The sequence below is a fragment of the Falco cherrug genome, chromosome 8, assembly GCF_023634085.1.
Source record: "Falco cherrug isolate bFalChe1 chromosome 8, bFalChe1.pri, whole genome shotgun sequence".
NCBI lineage: Eukaryota > Metazoa > Chordata > Aves > Falconiformes > Falconidae > Falco > Falco cherrug.
This window is the reverse complement of record NC_073704.1, coordinates 15770861-15791822: the sequence shown is the minus strand read 5'-3', so window position 1 is coordinate 15791822 and position 20962 is coordinate 15770861. Positions and strand designations below refer to the sequence as shown.

Here is a 20962-nt window from a genome sequence, read left to right as displayed (position 1 = left end):
ATGCCCTGGCAATAAAGAAGTCTCTCCACCAGTACATCATCTTAGGTGTGCTGAGGAATCAAAACCCATTCCAATTACACAAAGTAGCATGTCCCATCCTCACAGTCCCATGCACTTTTCTATCCCGTTGCACTAAGCTGACTGCTTCACAGTACAAGGCCATAATTTCTCATAATGGGTATTTTCAGTTTAAATATTTTTTAAATTGTCATGCAACCAGAATATTAACATATCCTTGGAAGGTAAAAGTAGCTTGAAACATTGTGAAAGGATCAAAATTTGACAAAAGCTTCAGAGAAAGCAAAAATGTGCAGTTCTTTATACTAAGCATGAAGTTACATAAGAGCTAGGTGGTAACACTGTTGGAAAACTAATTGCTGCATCCACTGAAGCTTATTCAACATGAGTAACATTGAGGCAAAGACTTGATGCTCAATTCATTTACCAAATTCTTTGAAAGATCACATATTTCTAGGCCAGCACTTAACTAAGGGTGCAAACCCAACTAGTACATAACATGTGCACAGTCTAAAGCTAGCTATAATTCTTCAGTTCAGCTAGGGTTTTTTAAAGCTATATATTTTTTTATGTATAAGATAGCTTTCTCAATAAATCCAGCCACCAGTTACAGCCATACCTTTTCATAAGTTTTTGTATAAAATGAATAATGCAAATGCAGTGCAAATGAAAAAGCTTCCCAAAGTTGTTTCCACTATACGTAGAAAAAAATCACTTAACAGACATTAGCACATGTTAGAGTTTTGTACTAAAAGAGGATCTATAAAACCACCCTGCCAATAAAAGAATTTTAAAACCAACACTTATACTTTGATATTTTAAATGATGAATACAGAGCCAGACTCCACTTAAGATTCCTAGTTAATCTAACACCAGCACTGCTCAGGCAGAACTCAAAATACCATAGCCTGGTGAGCATCCAGGAAGGCAAACGTGACAGGCCTTTAAGAGGATTCTTAAAAGGCAATAAGAAATTCTCCTCCTTGTCACGTCATCAAATCATGTAATTTGCACTTCCACAGAATCTGTTTAAGTGAAGAATCTGTCAATATAAACTGTGCTACAGGACTCTACAACAGTAGCCCTGGGCAGGCTGCCCATATCAGTAGCCATGCTGCAGACTGAACTGCACTAAGTTGGTTTCTTTATAATCATCAGAATATACTCTTCCTTCCCCCAAAAAAGCAACTATGAGGCCTAGTGTCATGTATTGAATATGTTTGCAACTTCTTTTCATGCCAAAATCGCTTATTTTGGGGACAATTTTTACACAATACCTAAAAAGGTATTCAATTATGTTTTAGTGCTTCCTCATAATATGAAGCAGATTTTGAACTAAGTTGCAGAAACTCAGTTTAGTTCAGAAGATCTGGATAGAGAAAAAGTAGTGAAAATTATTACAAAAAAATGGGACAATTGTGGTTTTAACTCACTTTATACAATAAGTATAAACTGACATTGCAATGATGACTGTTTTGGACTGTCTTCCACCGTAACTCCCAGCAGTACTTATTCCAAATCACACTGAAAACTATGAATGTTAAAAATAGTAATAATAAAAAAAATCCTCAAAATACTAGAAAAGATATGCTGATGAGAACATTAACATTCTATAAAATAGAAAGTATACCTTTCTCAAGGGATGACAAAACAGCTGTGCACAAAAATATAAAGTACAGAAACATTTTTACATTAAAAATGGGATATGATGACAAACAAAAGAAAAAGCATTTAAATAAGCCCACTAATGTCTCCATTACAAACTTTAGCTGATATGGATAATCACAACAAGAAAAATGAGATTGAGTACAATTAACTTGGTCATTTAAAGGTTCTAGATGCTGTTAGGACAAAAAAAAATTTGAATGGTTTTCATGTGTAGTTCATTCAGCAAAGACAGCTAGCATTGATCTTTATAAAAATATGGAATAGAGTCTTGTTCCAAATTACATTTGGGACTTCAAAGATTTCCTATATCCTTTCTTTGAAGACAGGAATGTAACATCCATTATCTTCAGGCCTAAATACCAGAAGTTCATCGACCAGCTGTTCAATATTGCATTTCATAGTGTTTCCAGAGAACTCAACACAATACTCCTTTTAAATACAAAGTAGCTGCGCTTATGCCAGAAAATTTTTCCAGTGATGAAACATTTTTATATCCATCACCAACCTTACATCTACAAAACACGTTTCCTAAATATGATAAAACACATGGACTACTAGGAAAATGAAAATATCTTTCAGATTTTCAGAACATAACTGGTTGCACTAACACTCTACATGGCCAAAAGCTCAAGACTGACTCCCCTGTTATCCTTGTCAGTTCCTTTGCAAAAAGTTCAGTGTGTTGTTTTAATTCTTGAGGTTCTGATGTCTCACCATGAAAGTCAGTTTCAAACCAACCAACCTGAAATTATTTCTGAACTAAGTTACTGAGCATATTAGAATTATTTGTTGCAGTTAACTGATGGGTGGATTTTAAAAGGAAAAGATCCTTTTAGAAGAGGTGATAAACTGAGCTGTCTAGGGAGGTTCTGAAGGATGCAGGCTGTGTAATCCATCTTACAGCTGTAGCATTCCATCAGTCCACAGGTAACATGCCACACACGTTGCCTCCTTCCTTCAACTCTACTTGCACATTTTTGGAAAACGTTGATAATCGTCATACCGAACACATCCATCTTCTTGTTGCACATCTTATTATCACTTAGTACAGAAGTGGGTGGGACAAATTTGGAAATACTCAATGTCATCACTAAGAGGCAGAGTTGTATCTAATCCCTCTAATTTTAAGGTGAGGGCTCAGAATACATACATGGTTTAAAAACAGTACAATACAGTATGAAAGGTGCCAAATATATTGTTTACATTGTCAACTTACAAATAATGAACAAAAAGTGCATGGAAAGTGTAAGAAAAAGATGAACTGGCAATTTTCTAAGATATTTTATCTTACTGTTCTAATGCCTTAAAATATGTTAAATAGAAAAACTTTTTTCTGGTTAAGTATCTGTAGGTTCAAAGACATCGTTCATTCAAGGTGTGTGCAACAGAGTAACTTACCTCAGTACATTAAGAAACAAAACAAAAAAGGGACAATGACAAGACACTGAGGACTTGTGAACATAAAATGTAGAGTCAGAATCATTCAGGTTGCAAAAGACCTTTGAGATCATCAAGTCCAACTATTAACCCAGGACTGCCAAGCCCACCATTAAACCATGTCACTAAGCACGGCATCTACATGTTTTTTAAAACACCTCCAGGGATGGTGACTCCACCACCTCCCTGAGCAGCCTGTTCCAGTGCTTCACCACCCTTTCAGTGACGAAATTTTTCCTAACATCCAACCTAAACCTCCCCTGGCGCAACTTGAGGTTGTTTCCTCTTGTCCTGTCACTGGTTATCTGGGAAAAGACAGCGACCCCCACCTGCCTACAGCCTCCTTGCAGGTAGCTGTGGAGAGCAATAAGGTCCCCTCCTCGAGTCTCCTCCTCTCCAGACTAAATAAATGTATCTTGCCACATTTACTGCAAAACTATTTAACATTAACACATGCATCTAATTAAACCAGCTGGTGGCACTCTTGTGCCACTATACTGGATTGCACAAGATGGTTGAGAAACACTACAAAAATCTTTTTAAAAGCCTCCTTCTGTCCCTAAGAAACAAACTAAAATGAGGGAAACTGAGTGAGCAGTATCCCACAGAAAACTATAAGCTTGCAAAACTTTTTTGAAAAGCTAACTACTACAGCTTTCAGCTACATCAGTACATTCAATTCTTTAGATTCCATCTTAAAGAATTAGAATCCACTGTTTTCGAAAGAGAACTCAAGAATTAAAAACAGTTTAAACATCATTTTTGTAATTTTGTCCCCCTTTGGGAAAGAAGAACTGAAATTTTTCTTTGCAAACTCTTTGAGATTAGGTTTTCATATGGAATGCGTAAGAGCATACAATATAAAATGATGGACAACCAATTAAAAATATCCATTTTCTGTTTACAATGGGGGTTGTTTATTCACCATCCCTAAAGGTATTTAAAAGATGTGGATGTGGCACTTAGGGATATGGTTTAGTGGTAGACCTGGCAGTGTTGGGTTTACGGTTGGACTCAATCATCTTAAAGGTTTTTTTACAACCTTGATGATTCTGTGATTATATGACTGTCAAGAGCAATCATGCTTCAGAAAAAGAAGTGTAAGTTAAGTAGCCTTACCCATTTAATAACTGGAAAATAGGCAATGACCAACTTAAAGACAACTAAAAAGATTGACTGCAATGATATACACTGTTACCTTACTGCACTGTTGGGATACTAACAAATCAAGCTCAAGTCACTAACGTGATTTTTCTGTTGCAGACAAAGTGACACAACTATTGACATAAAAAGAAGCCATATAAACATGTCATAACTTACAGGAGTCAATTCAGCTTCCTCTTCTGGAAAGTTAATGGGATGCTTGGACTGATTGATGGAATGTCCCATAGAAACAATAAAAATGTAGGAAAATGGGGAGGGAAGGATGCAAAAGGGAAGAAAGGAAAGAGAAGGAGGAGAAAGAAAGGCTTTATTATTGCTTAGAAGAGGGGAAAAAAGAAGCACTGATGACAATTATCTTAAGCAAAGGCAACAAAACTAGATTAAGAAGTTGCACTGTCCCTCATCCAAATTTTTTTTTACGAACAAATGAACAATGACTTGAAGACAAGGAGATTCAGGCACTCTCCTATGGGAAGGGAGAAGGACATAGGATACAAGTATGTTTTCAACCACAGTAAGAGGGGAAATAGTAGTCTCAAAAAAAAGCACTGCAGTAAAACACCTGCAGGCACACACAACACACTTTTCAACCTTTGTTGAAACAAATCAGAAAACAAATCCAGGTAACATTCTCTTTGAACAACTACTCTCACTAAGCCAAAAACAGAGTTAAATCCTCTAAACACTACAAACAGGAAAAAAAAAAAAAACCCAACCCATACTGTCACCTTTACACAAACTTATCTGCTTCCCATGTCAGTTCCTCCATACCAGTAATTAACATAATACACTCTGGTGACAATTACTAAGTACATACAAGAACAACGTCCATTTAGTAGAGATTTATATAATTTCCAGTTGGTTATATACTATTTTACAGCTCTAGGTGCCCTCATACTACAACTGATTTAAAAAGAAATGAAGAGGAAGTATTTCTGTATTCCATATATTTCTGGAAGTATTTCCATAATCTTTGGCAAGGGAAGGAGGGGGAGAAACAAAAACAAAACCCAAAAGAACAAAAAAACCACCTAAGACATTTCTGTCTCAGGACACAATGTTCATGGTGGTGACAAGCTTCTTACTGCGAAGTTTTTAAGGGATTAAAAATTGAATATTATGCTGCTAAAAAGTGGAGACCCTAAGATTTCCAGTGACTCATTCAACGCTTGCTCCTTCTCCTTCAAAGGTACAGAAGTATTTGTTTCAGGCATGTTAATTTTGGTAATTGAGTTACACAGTTAAGGTCTGACAGATCCAAAAGGGGTTACAATTTATATACTTATCAAAACCTCAGAAAAGGAAAATAGACACTTAGAAACTGAAATGGCCGCATTAGGTAATGGAGCTGCCTGATACTTCCACGTACAAGATGTGTTTTCAGTTGCTTATAAAAAATCGCCAAGTTATAAGAAATTTTTCATGATGGGTTACTGTTACAGGATGATTACTAGTAATTTACACTAGACAAAGTATTTCCAGGAGAGGAGAGGAAAGTGTATCTCATTTAAAATATAGACGTTTTTAAAGACCTCTGCACATCTGACCATGAAATAGATTATTGGCAGCAGAAACCTCAAAGACTTGCTTTGTGCTGTGCTGTGGGAAGTTGCCCAAATTTGTCTGAGCATAAGCCTTTAGAATTAGAACGGTAGTCCCTGAAGCCTCAGTGAAGTCTGGAGTGTCTAAATTAAAAAAGTCTCAAGGTTGCATCTTCTCTTGCAGCCCTTCAACTGGACTGCACACTACTAACCTTGAACAAAAAAAAGAACAGCCAAGTCTGAGAATGCTTGGGTCCATGGTGGGAGAGTACAGCAGCCTTCTGTAAACTGCAATGTCTGGCTGCTGCAAAGCATATTGGAGCCAGACATGGGAAGTGGGAATCTGGAGCTATTACTGTGCTCCCAAGTGGCCAACCCTCCTCCTGGAACTCATGCAACTCCATTTCACTGCAGGCAACTGGAACTTCCTAACTCTTAAGTGTTCAACTTTGCAACTTAAAAACAACAACAACAATGAAAAACACAAAAAAAACAACCCCCGAAACAACAAAATTAATCTACAGCAAGTGTTCTTAATAATGAGGGATGCTTATAACTTCATGCCAGTCTACACCTGTCGAAATTCACTGCAATTTAAGAAACGTGTCTGTGAACATTTCAAATTAAGAAACTGCTGCACCGTGGGCATGAGGTGCAATATTTGCTAGTCCGTGCACCTCCTATGATGCTTCCCTGTCGAACACAAGTTCTTTGGGACACAGCACAACAGAAAGGATTGTAAAACCTAGTAAACATTTCAGTTCAAGTTTAGTTTCACTACTGGTTTTAAGAAATCTAAGACTGAACTGCCACAAGAAAGAGGCAGCCCTGACCTTCCTCCAACCGTGTGCTCTCACATCATTTGTGTGGACAGCGGTGATTTTGACCAAGTAGTCCAGTGGATCAATGAACAGCTAATTCCAAAGGACTATTTTTCAGGGAGACCACAAGCCGATTCAAATCACTAGGCAGCTGCACAAACATTAGTGCCAATACAAGATGTGGCAAGACTGGCAAAATCCAGCAGTCGCATGAACCTAAATTAGCATAAACCAAACATGAAATCCCCCAAAACAGTTTGTTGGCAGGGAGGAGGTTTCAAGTAGTGGAATTTTCCCAAAAGAAAAAAAAAAACATTACAGGGAAAAAATACGTAAGATGGAGCATAATTTCATGGAAAATGGGTCTGATCTGTCAAAAAAGAGATGCATTAAGCGGAAGACTGAAAGAAGGAAGGAAAAAACCCCAACCCTAAACCTTAGTAAGGCTAATTCATGCATAACTGCATTAGAGAAAAAATACCTTCAACCTGTGAAGGGCTCTACCTGCAGCACAGAAAACAAGTATCAAAGCAGCTAAAAAACCTAAGGAATAAGAGTACACATAGCTTTAATTGGTTTTGTTTGGATCTGATGCCTTTTACACTAATAACTGTATTAAGTAACATTTGCTTACACGTCTGTTGACTTCTAAACTATGAATCAGTCCCCCAAAAATTTCTGTAGACATCAAATCGTCCAAAGAACAATCACTAGAAGAGAATGGGTATACACATCCGGAGAGTTAAAAGTCACAAATCTACCCTTTTGGTTAAAAGTAGATAAACTATATGAAAAACATTATACCTGCATTCATAAAGCAAACCGTTGATGTGGCTGGTCTAAAATCTTGCGTAACTTTAACAAACATGAGGCTAGTAAGTGCCCAACACAGGAAACTGTAACCAAGGCTGTAAATTCAGTTAACTAAAAATGAAGACTCTTCTTTGTATTTGCAGACAACTTTTTTTAGACTAGAACAGACTAAACACTAACCAGCAAGCACAAAACTGACACAGCTAAAAGGCCAGATCTCAGCTGTTCCTTCAGAACATGAAGTCTCATTTTTTGGTTCAAACTCCTTTAAAAACCTGACAAATCCTGGTTTTCATCCTGTAAGTTCAAAGTATATACAACTGAAGAAAACAGCATAAACTCTTCTCTCCTCTTTAAGAGTTTAATGTTCCACAATCGGCTGCTGTGTTCTCAATTTTTATCATTTGTTCCAAATTTGATTTTTGGCAGCCTGAAGTAAGGACAAACAAGTAATCTGTTGCTAATTTCCTACAGATGTAGTATTTCTTTTCCCTAATCTAATTAGATGTTGCAGAAAGAGTAAAAGAATTTGTCTCTGTTTTAAGTGGACTGGTGTTATCTACAATTAAATTGACTGTTTTAAAAGCTCCATTAATTAGTCACAACTTGCAGAGTGACTTCACTGGAAACTGCAACCAAAGCATTCAACTGCCTGCAGTGCTTTTGATAAAATTTGGTAACATCATGAGGCAAGCATTCTCATTTCTCAACTCAGGTCTAGTGGCTTGGTCCAAGACTGCTTCTTCCAAGAGATATATTGCCTAGATTGACATTGATCTATGGTATTCTGTCTCTTGCAGATGAATCTAGTAAGAGTTCCGACCACTGAGCAACCATTTTCTTAGCTTGTCTGTATCAATGATAGGTTTTATTGAGAAAAAATTCTATCATAGACACAAGTATTTTTCTTAAGCACTGTGAAGTCAGTATGAAAGCAGTGAGATTATTTTAAAGTGTGGTAATTTACACAGCACCAATTCAAACTGTCTTCTACAACTGATGCAGTCTGTGATAGTGACTTCTTTAATCAACGCGCGTAAAGAGACAGGAAGGGAAGCTAAAAGGGTAAGAACAGTCCCTGGACTGCAGACAACTTCCATCAGCAACAGCAATTCTACTGTTAGCATTACTCATCAAAACAATACATTTACATATGCACACTGAAATCTCACCATTTTAAGAGGGTACCAGCTCAGCTGACTACCACTGCTACCAGCTCATTCTTTTCTTGTAATAGGCAAGAGTCTCCTGGAAAACGAAGGCGGATGAACGTTGAATTGTGTGACTTCATCTTAATAAGTCAGAACAACCGGAGAATAAAAACCATCAAGTGTTTGGTATCTCCAGAAGAGTACAAGGGAATGAAGGCCAAGCACACTGCAGGCAAATTTAACTGATATACTATGACTTCGCTGGAGACAGTCACCTCACTACTGCCTCATGTAAGGGGCTACCAGGAACATTTCCTAAGAAGCAGTTTTAACTGCAGATAGATGCATTTGGGATAGCGGAGTTTGAGTCATTTAGTTGCTCATCCACAAAAGACTCCAGCATCACAGAACGACCAGAAAGAACCGCGTTTAGGCATAGGCAATGCCTTTGTGTTCATACTTAAGGTAACAGAATATATCATAACTGTAATTCTTTAGTTGATACCAGCTTTGCCAAACAAGACATGTATCATACCATTTTCCTGTTCCTTCCAGGGAGGGAACTTTTAAGCTTAGGCAGTGTGAGGCAAACTTGACAGGCAATCTCAGAAGATAAACATATTCTTATAAAGCGTAGCAGAAAATGTAAAACATAATTAGTGACCTATGTGAAAAAAAAGTTACAGTGTAAATTTTAAATTCATGACTATGAAATAAATCAGATAATCTTGATTCTCTGATCAGTGTTACTAATACAAGGATAATGTTTAGGTTCTCATTTCCCTTTCACTTATTTTAAAGCTATACACCTCAATTTTTAAAACCTACCACTCCATGCATGTGCAGTAATTAAAAGGTTTTAGAACATCCCCCTTGGATTCCAATGCAAGATCGTTACAAAAAAAAAAATAAAATCCCTTCCTATCATTGGCTTTGCTGATTCCGTAAGCATAACATTAAAAAAAAGTTTAGGTGCTAGTTTTGAAGGCATCGGGAAGAGCGTGTTAGCAATCTTTGGGTTCTAGTGCATCACATGACGAAAACTGTTTTACTGTCATGCGTAAACTACATGATGAATAACCAAGCACATTTGATTACCAAAATACTTAAGTATTGTACTGATATGTTTATCTCAATGTTTTGAAAGCCTCCAAAAATCTGGCAAGTGAAGAGCCATTTTACATGCATTTCAAGAACATCTGAAAACTGGAAAGCTCACACTTCTTCTGCCAATAAAACTGGAAGCCAAAGTAATGCTTCAAGATGACAGATATGCACAATTTTCCTTTACTGTTGACTTATTAAAAAACACTTTGTGACTAATAATTGGAAAAAAAAGAAAGAGGAAGAGATGGTCTAATTGTGTTTCAAATTAAGTCTTTCCACTGACTATTTTCAGCTTAGGAAAAGGATACCTGGAAATACTCCACAATAGACCGTGTACAAAACTGGGGACATAACAGAACTGTCGGAAAACGAAATTATTTTTTAGGAGTCTCTAGCAGAAACACAAAACAAACATCTGTCATGCCTTGTTTGTTGCATATCTATGACTACTCTCACAAACTGAAGACTAACATCCTTCACATCTGCTAACCACACAAAACATAGAACATAAGGAAAACTACTCAAACCTTCAGCTTTCAAAATATGAAAGCTCTATTCCTCCAGAGCTAAAATAAGACCACAACTGCTCTTCAAATCACCTACAAATAATATGTGAGGTTCAGCAATCCAGCTCTATTTTAAGACACTGTTGCCTACCAAAGGCCATGCATACTGTATGTTGATTTCTCTCCATACAGAGAATTAACTGTACTTTCATACAATGTTACATTTAGTAATCTCCCATAAAACACGACCTATAATATTTTTTAATTGGTAAAAAAGCTTCTGCATTATGCCACTGTTATGCAAGTGTTACATTAGTGACAACAAGTCCATACAAGAACCAAGGCGAAATTGCTGTGGAACACAAACTGTCTTTCCTTACACCCATTTCAAGTATTCCACTTTATCCCACAAGAGTTATTAGCCAACACAGATTTGTGTATGCCTGCTGAGCTTACATTACAACGTTACTGTCATACTGCCAAAGCTCACTTGTTTTCCCCCCCAAAGAAATGTTAACATTTACTCCATACTGCCACCTCCACCGCTGAGTGAAGCAAAGAGCCTGTAGTTCTAATGCACTGGCAGTCCCTGGTCATGATCTTCACTTCTTATACATCAAGTCTAAAACTACAATGAGTTAAAGTAAAAGCTAAAGAAAAAAAAAAAAAAATCACGTAGCGTTACCAACTGCTAAATTATGCATTATCTTTGTATGTAAGTCAGAATCTCTCAGCTGTGCAAATTGGGTTACAGACAAAGAACTCCATGTTGAGCTGGGGGGGGGGGGGGGGGCAGGGAGGTGATGCTGTACTGTCCCAGACCAGATGGCAGGCTTCAAGCTTATCTGCAGCCTCTTCGCTGAGTATATGCAAGACAGTAACAATGACTGTCCATGAATGGACCCTTTCACTGATCAGACAACTAGCTACATGAACATGATCAACACAGTGCTCTATTCTCTCCCCACTACTTCCTTCTCTCTATTTTCAGTGAGCTGTGCTAGAAATAGAGGACAATTTCTTGGTGGCAGACGGACCAAAGAAAGAAGAAAAAAGATAACATGGGTGGAGGGACAAGTTATTCATATAGTCATCACTTCCTCTACCTTTAACTCATGCTATTATATCACTTATTCGGTCTACACTCATGTAAGGTATCTCAAAAGCAGAAAGCAAGGTTTAAAGTGTACGCCACTCGTTACACAACTAAAAGCACAGAAGACAAAATGTAACCTACCAGTTTAAGGAAGAACACTGTTCAAGCAAGAAACTGGCGAAGAATTTTGTGAAAGACAAATTTCAGTTTAGCAAAAGTTATGGGGGTTGGGGTGGGGTGGAAACAACTTTTCTTATTCAGCAATGCTTAGAGGGGACTGAAGACAAGAACGTACTGCAGACAGACAACACTTAGTACAAGACAAGACCTCGAGACTACAAACCAGTAGTCTTTGAAGACATTTATGTTCACAGCATCCAAAAAGACAGTGTTATAACAGAATTTTTATGAAAGCAAGAAAATGAGAACAAATCATGATGACAACTAATAAAACCATGACTTTATGCAACCCAGGGAATTCCAGTCAACTCTCCTGAAAGTGGCACAGAGACAAATTCAGAATGAGAACAAGGTTTGTCCTGGCCAATAAGACCACCGAGAGTTATCATCTGCTATGAAGCTGATGTACCTTCAGCTCCAGGAAGATCCTACAGCACAGACTGCTAGAAGGTAAAGGAATACAACAACGCTAAGGTGCCTGTCCAGTTGCTCAGGCAAGACTGAATAATCCATTAACACCAATGTGTGTATCCCTGCTCTCCCTTTCAGCCTCCAGTTCCTGGCTGGAATCCCCCTACTGGGTGAGCATCAGCACACATCAGACCCCTCTGGGCAATTCACCCAGATAACACAGAGTGAGCCCCAGAATAAAACTGACAAGTTTTGGTGTATTAAGTACCAGTAAGCGCCAAAGCTGGGACACAGGAGGGAATGGCAGAGTGTAAATAAGAGCTTTGGGGAAGGAAGGATGAGAGGAAAGGGAAGTAATAGCCTCCCATTTTTGGTGGTTGTGGAATTGCAGCCTCTTTCCATAACATTTTTCAGCAGTATCAGTTAGAAAGTACACTAGACTATACATACCTTCAGGAGGTCAGTGCATGGCAGTTCTTTTACAGGATTTCCCTACATTTCCAAGTCAGAGAGCTCTTAAATACATAGCAGAATTATTTTTCCAGCTGGAATACTGAAGTCAGTAAGTGCAAAGCTTGATTTCTTTTTTCAGGCAAGCATTTCCTCCTATCAAAACAGTCTTCTGTTTTACTTAGTTTTATTGGAATCACAAGAGGAAGAGTGTAACATTAAGTTGCTGAAGAAGGATGACTTTTTAAAGTACCTATACTGCCTGGAGAGGACAGAAAGGATAGGTCAAAAGGGCAGAGCTGCCAAGTCACTGACCTCTTTCATAAGAGCCACAGCAGCAGAGAAAAATTTTAAAGGTCAGCTCAACTACAGTCAGTCTCAAGGATGACATGCAAAAAAGGAAAGAGCTGACTTGAAGCGCTGTGAATAACAAGTCTCAAAACACATATGCTATGGCCATGAAGTAATTGCCTCTCCCACTTGATGCATAAAAACCGTGGGGGTTTTTCCTACACGAGCACTAGGTCTCTTCTTCTAAGGCTACTTCCTCAGAGGGATGTCCTCTATTAGAGACAGCATCGAGTCAACTGTGTGGGTGGAAGGGTAGAATTCAGCCCTACTAGGAAAAAGTGTTTTGGTTTAAAACCTTGCTGTGAAGATTAATTAACCCTTAAAAGGGTAGTTTTCAGACACTAAATGAATGCAAAAGTAAATTAACTCTTTTGTTGGTACCAAATGATTCTACCAAAGAATCCTTGGGTTTCTGCCCATTTCATTCAAGGTGAATTTCATTCAAAAAATACCACTACAGAATCTGTCACAAACTCCAAACAAATGTGATTTTCCCCTTTTCTGTTCATTGGTGATAAGAAGAAAAAAAAAAAAAAAAAAAAAAAGGTTGCTTCACAGTAAAAAGTCCCATCCCATCACATAACAGTTTTAATACTGAATAGCTGAATACCAGTTCTGTACTCAGAGTTGAACACCATCCTCAGCCTACTGAAATTAAAAAGAATAGAGCAAAAACAAAACAGCACTGTTAATGAGCCTACAGGTTTCTGCTCTCAAGAGAAGAGCAGAATTCGGCTCTCAAATTACCAATATTTTCTGGTTACCTCCTTCAAAGGAATCATTCTTATCAACTTATCTGGGCAGAGAAACAATAGCCACGTTCTTACAAGAAGCAATCACTTGGTTTACAAAGGCAGCACTCACAAGTCTTTGAGAAAAGCTTTTGGGGGTGATTTTGAGCCCTGTAGTCAGTGGCTAATTGCTCAGAAAGCAACTGCAATACTTGCAGCAATATAGATAAGCTTCCCGTGAAGACAAAGCAACTTGTTGACCTCTGTCTCTTGATTCACCAACATCAAGTTACTCATGTGCAGCAGGTGGTTCGTTGATTAATTATGCCATACAAAGAACTGAAAACTCTGGGAGACAAGAAGGGCCATATTATGGATGACTCAAGCATATTGCTCCTGCGGTAAGAGAGGCGGAGATCTAGAGGGAGATCTTCAAAATCGACTTCAGAGAACATCCTGCATTTTTAAAAGTTAAGAAATGCAAAATTCAAGTTTTGCTTGTGCTATGCAAGTTACAGAAGTGATTAATTCAAGTCAGTCATCTTTTTAGCCCAAGGAGAGACAAAAATGCAATGTAGCCTAACTTTTCATATTCAAAACAGGTAATAAATATCTGCATGAATAACAAGAGATCCAAAGAAACCAAAAATAATCTTTGTCATACCACAGAAGGAAAATGACTGACAATCAATCAATATAATCAATGACTGTCACATGCTGTCTCCAACACTTAGGCCTAGAGCAATAACACAAAGGTTTGCATTTTAACTTTCCAAAGAGAAAAGGACACATTCCTATCTACCTCTATTTTGCTCCACTCAGTAGGAATCTCCAATAAAAATACAGTGAACACCAACATTTTACAGAAAAAGCAAGTTTGCCTAAACTGTCACTCATTCATTTCTCACCATTTCAAATAAAGATTTAAATCTAAGTGTGACCTTGATGAGTTGATCATTACACTAACAAGCCTGCATCATTCGCTCTTTACATCAGATGAACTTCTGCTGCGAGTGGATAAAGGCATGCTTTCAGCACGGCTCATTCAAACTAGTGTTAATTATTGATTAGCATAAACTCAGCTTGTTCCAGTTCTCTCCCGTAAGAGAACATGCATATTAGTACAACTGACTTTTGAACTGGCCAGATTTCTGTTTCTGCGATCGTTTCTACAAGACAGCTTCTAGTTTTAAGTTCCCTAAATTCACTGGAGCATTTTCCCCCTTTCCTCACACAAATCACCAGCACTTCAACATTCCCCAAACCAGGTGTGTTTTTACTGAAAAGTTTCCTCTCTAATTAAGCAATGCCAAGGCACCAAAACTCCAAATGAACATCTGCTATTGTTGTATCCCAGGCCAGTTGTTTTTCTGTGCTGTGAATTGCTTCAAAGAGTTCTCCCTGACATACATGAAACAAGAATATTAAGTAGCAGCAAATTACTGGTATAGTACAGCTCCAGATAGGCACTCATAGATTGCTCCATGCGTTTCAAGTATTAAGTGTATGTAACAGGAACACAGTCTTATCAGTTGTACTTTCTGCTTTCCACAGCTGTGTGCTCCTCACATTTAAATGAAAAGCAATATATGAGATTTACTTAGAATAAAAACTTTAACTATAAACATTAAAATCCATGACCGGCTTAGGAGGAGTAAAACATAGGGAAAGCCCTTAAAAAAAAAAAAAAAAGAATTAAAAAAGTACACATTATTTAAAACGATGCGTTGCAGACAGATACAAGAACAGAGAAAGAGGTAGCCATAGTATGTGCGTTCCATGCAAAAGCAATTTTAACCTTTAATCAACCCCACTGTACTGAAGATACCTAGCTAGGAGCGTCAACATGGGGGGCAGGGGGAGAGGAAAGAGTTTGAAGAAATAAAACCGAAACCAAATCAAAGCCTTGAATTAGTGACACACTACCTCAGTGATTGGTTGCCCTTGTGATGTCAAGTCCAGTTCCTGCGGTCTTGTCACCTTATCAATATCCAAGGAGTCCATGCTGGAAGCTGCAGAGGTTATGCTGGAACGGGAGGAGTTGCTGATTGAGCGCACCTCAGCATCACTCACTGTGCCAGCAGATGCTGTCCTCCTGTGCTGAGCAGTAACTACTGGTTTGATGTCTTCTGCAGACTGTTGGGCTGCCTCATCCATGCTCAAAGAGGCCTTCTCTAACTGTGCAGTGATGTCATCCAAAGATACGTTGGCATGTGATGGTTTGGTCACCTTACCAGATGAGGAGGATAATCCTTTCATGCTGCCGTGCTTAGTAGAAGGTCGGCTAGCAGGTGGTTTCTGAGCTTTGGATTCTGTGGCGAGGCGTTTCACTGCAGCATTGTTTGCTGAATGAGACCCAATGCTGCTGAGCTCCTGCTCTATGGAACAGAGATCAGCCATCAGGGCATCTAGATCCACAGTCTCCCCCTGATTCAGGGCTTCTGCAACAAACAAGAGTTTTCAGTATGTGCAGAGTTACTTCATTTGTGTTATCAAATGTAACAGGGTAAGGGAGCAAAGGAAGTTATATTTTCTTTTCCCACCTGTACTGCAAAAATCTCTGCTCACTGCTAAGCAGAAATTTATCTGCACTACTATTCTTGACTAGTCTAAGAGTAATTTAAAAAAACAATATTTAGGTTCAATACATTTGTCAACAGAAGAAATCTGTGAATGTTGAGATTACATTTGTAAAGTTTAAATTGCTGTCCTGTGAACAGAATCTAAAATTACATTTGTACAATATCACAACTCAACTTTTCAAAAAAGCGTAGGTTTTTTCTAAGTGTTTTCTGCAAAAGCAATGCAAGGTATGTGACACTGCTTTAAAAAACCCACAAAATACTATACACATACTAAAGGCCTTTAAATAAAGGTTTCCTGCACTACAACCAGGAGAAGCTATTTTAAGACAGGGGAAAACACGATTTTTAACGTGAAAGCATTCTGTAACTATATGCCTGCATCTTGTCTCACAAAGCAAGATGCTCTTTCTTCCCATTTAACAGATACATCAATCCATTCTTTCATGAGACCAGACCCCAGAATGTGTATTTCTATACAAACACTAGACTACAACTCTCAGATACTAGGTGCTATAAAAGATACTACTTTAGGATACTCAGAATTCTGTGCCATCAGAAAGCAATGACTTCAGCAAACACATTACCACTTCACCTAGAGCTGTTTTAAATGCTCTTATATTTTACAATGTTCTTATTTATAGCTGAAACAGTTTTTTTTCCTAAACTAATATTTGAGGGGGTAAATAATTCAACAAACCATTCAAATTGTACATGGAGAAGCGATACGAGAAGTTAGCAAGATTGGTTTCCTGACGGAGAGGTGATCTCTTCACTGGTGCCACAGGCTTATCTGTATCCAAACTCTGAAAAAGACAAAAAAAGGGCAGAATAAAGTTTGACACGGAATGGAACAAGCAAATCTTCAAGATGAATGAAAATTAATTTTGTCTAAGATAAATTTTCAAAAACTTCTGGCATATAAAGAGAAATATCTCTTTTTCACACTTTAGATTGGAAACATACATCACCATAACACAGAGATTTAGCTTCAGATATCCAATGGAAAAAAGATGTTAAACACATTCTTTTGTTTAAAATAAAAAAAGACAGAAGCATATTCCAAATGCATAAGTGGTGTTACATGCTATGTCATTTTGAAACACAAGACAACTGGCTTACCTGCAACATCTCTGCAGCAAACTGCACAAGTATCTAAACAGGTTCAAACTGTGGCACTCTCTCTAAGAAATGCATCATCAGCTTGACAGCAGAATCATGACATAAGCACACAAAAGCATTCAGTAAAGAATTCTATTCTATTAGAATGAATTTTCAACTGGCTAAATTCAGCCATTTTTCTCCATAAGTTTTTGCTGTGAAAAATGTTTGCGAAAGCAAACTCCAGACAGTTTACATAGGATAAATTTTTTTAGAACTACTATAGATACTTTTTTTTAAAAAAAAGATATCTTTCTACCCAATACATTGAATTGTTATGTTATAAAGGCTAATATGGCATGGGCTTAATATTATAATAAAACCCATCACCTTTGTAAGTAGCAAGCAGTAGGGTACCATGATCCAGCTGGTGACCCAAGGGGTGCATGCTGCCCCTGGAGGGACATCTGTTACACAGGGAATCTACTTCTTGATGTTGCTGAGGCTCTACAAGCCTGCAATGGGTTTGAATTTAAACAATAATTGTACTGATAAAGCTTTCCTGAAGATATGCTTGTCTGCAAGAAAGGCATCTTCTTGGTCCAAGAGAACGAATTTTCTTACCTAAGCTTTTTATTTCTGTTTTCTACATCTTTACTCATGTCTTTGTTAAAAATCAAATGCACTATTTTTTCCATTATTTATTTTTGCTTAACTCTCTTCTCTCCTCAGTTTGGCTTTAACTTTTAAAAAAAAAAAAATTAAAAATCACTTTATAAAGAAGTCAAACATCACTTAATAAGAAGAAGCCAGTGACACAACCTGGTCTTCCATCAGGTGGACAAACAAAAATGACCTCTAATACTTATGATTTAGCTTACATATTGTCCCACACAGAATAGCTGGGGAAGAAGAAAAAAAAAAAACCAAAACAAAAAACCACAACTATAACCCTAAAGGCAGCAGTGAAACCAGAGAGAGAAGAGGTGAGTTAGGGCTCATTTCTTCAGACTGAACCCATAGGCTGCCACAAAAGATTTCCTGTAAAGCAAACATATTCTAGTTTAAAGAATCTAAAATGTGTTTTACTGAATTTAACATCGAGTTATTTCACATCCTTGGAAACACATTATTTTCACTATTATCAGAGAACATTTGGAGAACTGCTGAAAACTGCCGCAGTACCAAAAGCTTAGTTCTGAATGATCATGAAAAGCAAGGTAAGATTTCCTTCATTTAACCTGCACCATAATGCTGGATAACTAGAGCAGGATAAATGTTAATTTCCTCTTCATCAGTGCCAAACACTATTCACACGTGTTGAAATTTTGTGACTATATTTTAACACTTTTATTAGACCAACAGTTAAAGAAGGCAAAGTGAATTCAGATGATCTCAAGGGCACCTTAACAATTACAAAACTTTTAACAAGCACTTCATTCTAGAAAGAAATCTGGGTCTTACTTTGAACACACACCCCCACACACACCCCCACACCCCAAAAACAAACATTTAGGAAATCTAAAAAGGAAGTTAAAGTTCAAGGAACTCAGGGACAAAAAGCCTTTCCTCCTACTGCTCTTAAGAGTCCAGCTGATAAATAGCAACAAATACTGAGACTACAGGAGAATGCACTTTGGACCTCATTAGCTCTAATCATCCCCTCTTTTTGGGACAGCTGCATCAAGACATAATCACTTTCCAAACTAACTGCATTAATTTGTTTATGTAAAACCATATGAGATCATTCAAAGTTTTGGGGGAAATGTAATTTCTCAGTAGTCACAAAAGAGAAGGGCAATCAGGCGATGTTGCAGACTGTGTTGTTCAGCAATATGGAATTGAGAAACAAACTATGTGGGTCCTCCTCTTAACTATCTGTTAGTAGGTTTTAATAATTTTTCATGCCTGCATGTCAACAGTGCAGCTGTAAGCCCCAAGTATGCTTATATTTCTAGGCTGCTCATACCTTAAAAAAAGAAAGGGGCAGATGAAAAAAGGTCTAAGGCCAATTACCTATTGTGCTCCTCTGTCAAGATCAAAATAAAAAATCATTTTCCCCTAGAATGCTATCTACATTTAGATCTTGCAGGCAAGGATTTAACCAGAAGACAACAGGTAGAGCCTGAATTTGAAATGCTGTCACATGATTACTTCACTTTTCCTTCAATCTTTGGGTAAGATGAAGATGAGAAAAGCTGCCTCTTCTCTTAGCTTACTGAAACTTGAGGTATCATACCTTTGCGTAAGTCTACATGACAGAGGGAGATGAAATATGTTATTCAAGAGGGCCAGCTCACATGGCTGAAAAAAATGAAAAGAAACAATAGCAAGCAGTCACAGAGAAATGGCCTATCACTCCAGGAGTCTGGCATACAATGCAAAATGCAAGACCTACTTGTGAAGGAAAGGAAAAGCACTAGAAAGCAGTGCCAAAAGTTGTCATATCAGCTGCCTCTCTGATGCAGGAAGAGTACTCTAGAATAATGGTAAATCCCCTAGGATGTATCAGGGCACTTTACCATGTCATCAATAGCAACATTCACATTTCTTCTTCCTTATTACTGTTCAGGTGCCACAAAAGCGTGCTGTCACAGCTGGATAATATCCAACTATACATTTAGAGATACAGTCTACCTCTAGCCAGCTAAAGTCAGTGTTTCTCTATATACAGGAGGACAAAATACCAATTCCATAGTTGTCAGAAGAAATGATACCCTTTGGGAAAGGTCAAACTAGCAGGTTATGAACAATTAATTTAACAACCTTGAGATGGGGAGAACAAGCTAATTTAGAAACCTCTAAAGAGTACTGAGCTTACCACGTGCTACAGTCTGCCTTGCTGCAAGTGGCAGTGCTAAGCAGTTAGCATCCAACTGAAAAGAAACATGCAATGCTTATAAAGAATTATTCTGTGAGATGACTGAAACCTCCCTAACCTGTGTGAGTTTGTCCAGTTCCCCAAGCCAGGCCCCAAACATCTTGTCCAGATCCTGATCTTCCTTATCACTATCTTCTTCTGCACCATGGTCAAGTTCTTCATCTGATAATTGCTCCATCTGAAAAAAATAAGTTTGATTGATCATCAAATTGCATCGGTGTCTAAGAAAACTGGTGTCAGCTACTAAGTTTCTGAAAAAGTGTTCTGAAGTCAAAGCACGTCTGTCCATAAGCTTTATAAAAATTGCACACATTCACAGTTTATTATTCTGCTCACAAGTAAAGAGTTAGTGTGAAAGCTGCATTGGGTAATTACAAAGCCATTCCTGCAGCTCACTTTTGTCAGAACTATGCACAAAAAGATGAAGAACAGTCCACAACATTTAATACACCATCAGAAATCATTTCTTGCTAGCTTTGCACGTGCATTCATTGCCAGTTATTGTTGGCAAAGTCTATTGACTTTACATTACAAAAATTCAACTCCTGTCCAAGGAATTCAGCTGACCACAGTTAAGCAACACCATTCAACCCACAGGAAGTGCAGTCTCACTGCACTGCAAATAGCTGACTCTACACATCTGTAAACAGAAATGCTTAAACAGGCCACAGAGAATTCCAGCAATACATCCCATGAGGCAGTTTAAATCTTGGACGCTGTACAGATCACCTCAGTGGTACTGCACAATTTTTACCCAACAAAGAATCTCCTCCCTGGAAGCAGAGAGTCACCATTACAGCTATCAGACCCTCCTTCATTCAACAAATTTGAGTGACCAAGATAAAGACTTAAGGTCTCCAAAGGTTATCTGTTATCACCTCAAAGGAAATCCATCTTTCGTTAAACAAGCCTCTGCTCCCTTCCCCAAACATGTCCTCTAAACCCCTTACATG

The 20962-nt window shown here is 37.9% G+C and overlaps 1 protein-coding gene across 1 annotated transcript in view; it reads right to left on the bottom strand.

The window, feature by feature from the left end:
- RAPH1 (Ras association (RalGDS/AF-6) and pleckstrin homology domains 1) overlaps positions 1-20187 on the bottom strand; it is a 60718-nt gene extending 40531 nt beyond the window's left edge. The window contains 3 exon segments of the mRNA XM_055718734.1: positions 15372-15886; positions 16728-16833; positions 20068-20187. Of these exon segments, the coding sequence (XP_055574709.1) occupies positions 15372-15886; positions 16728-16833; positions 20068-20187 (741 nt within the window).
- Between the last annotated feature and the right edge of the window lie 775 nt (positions 20188-20962).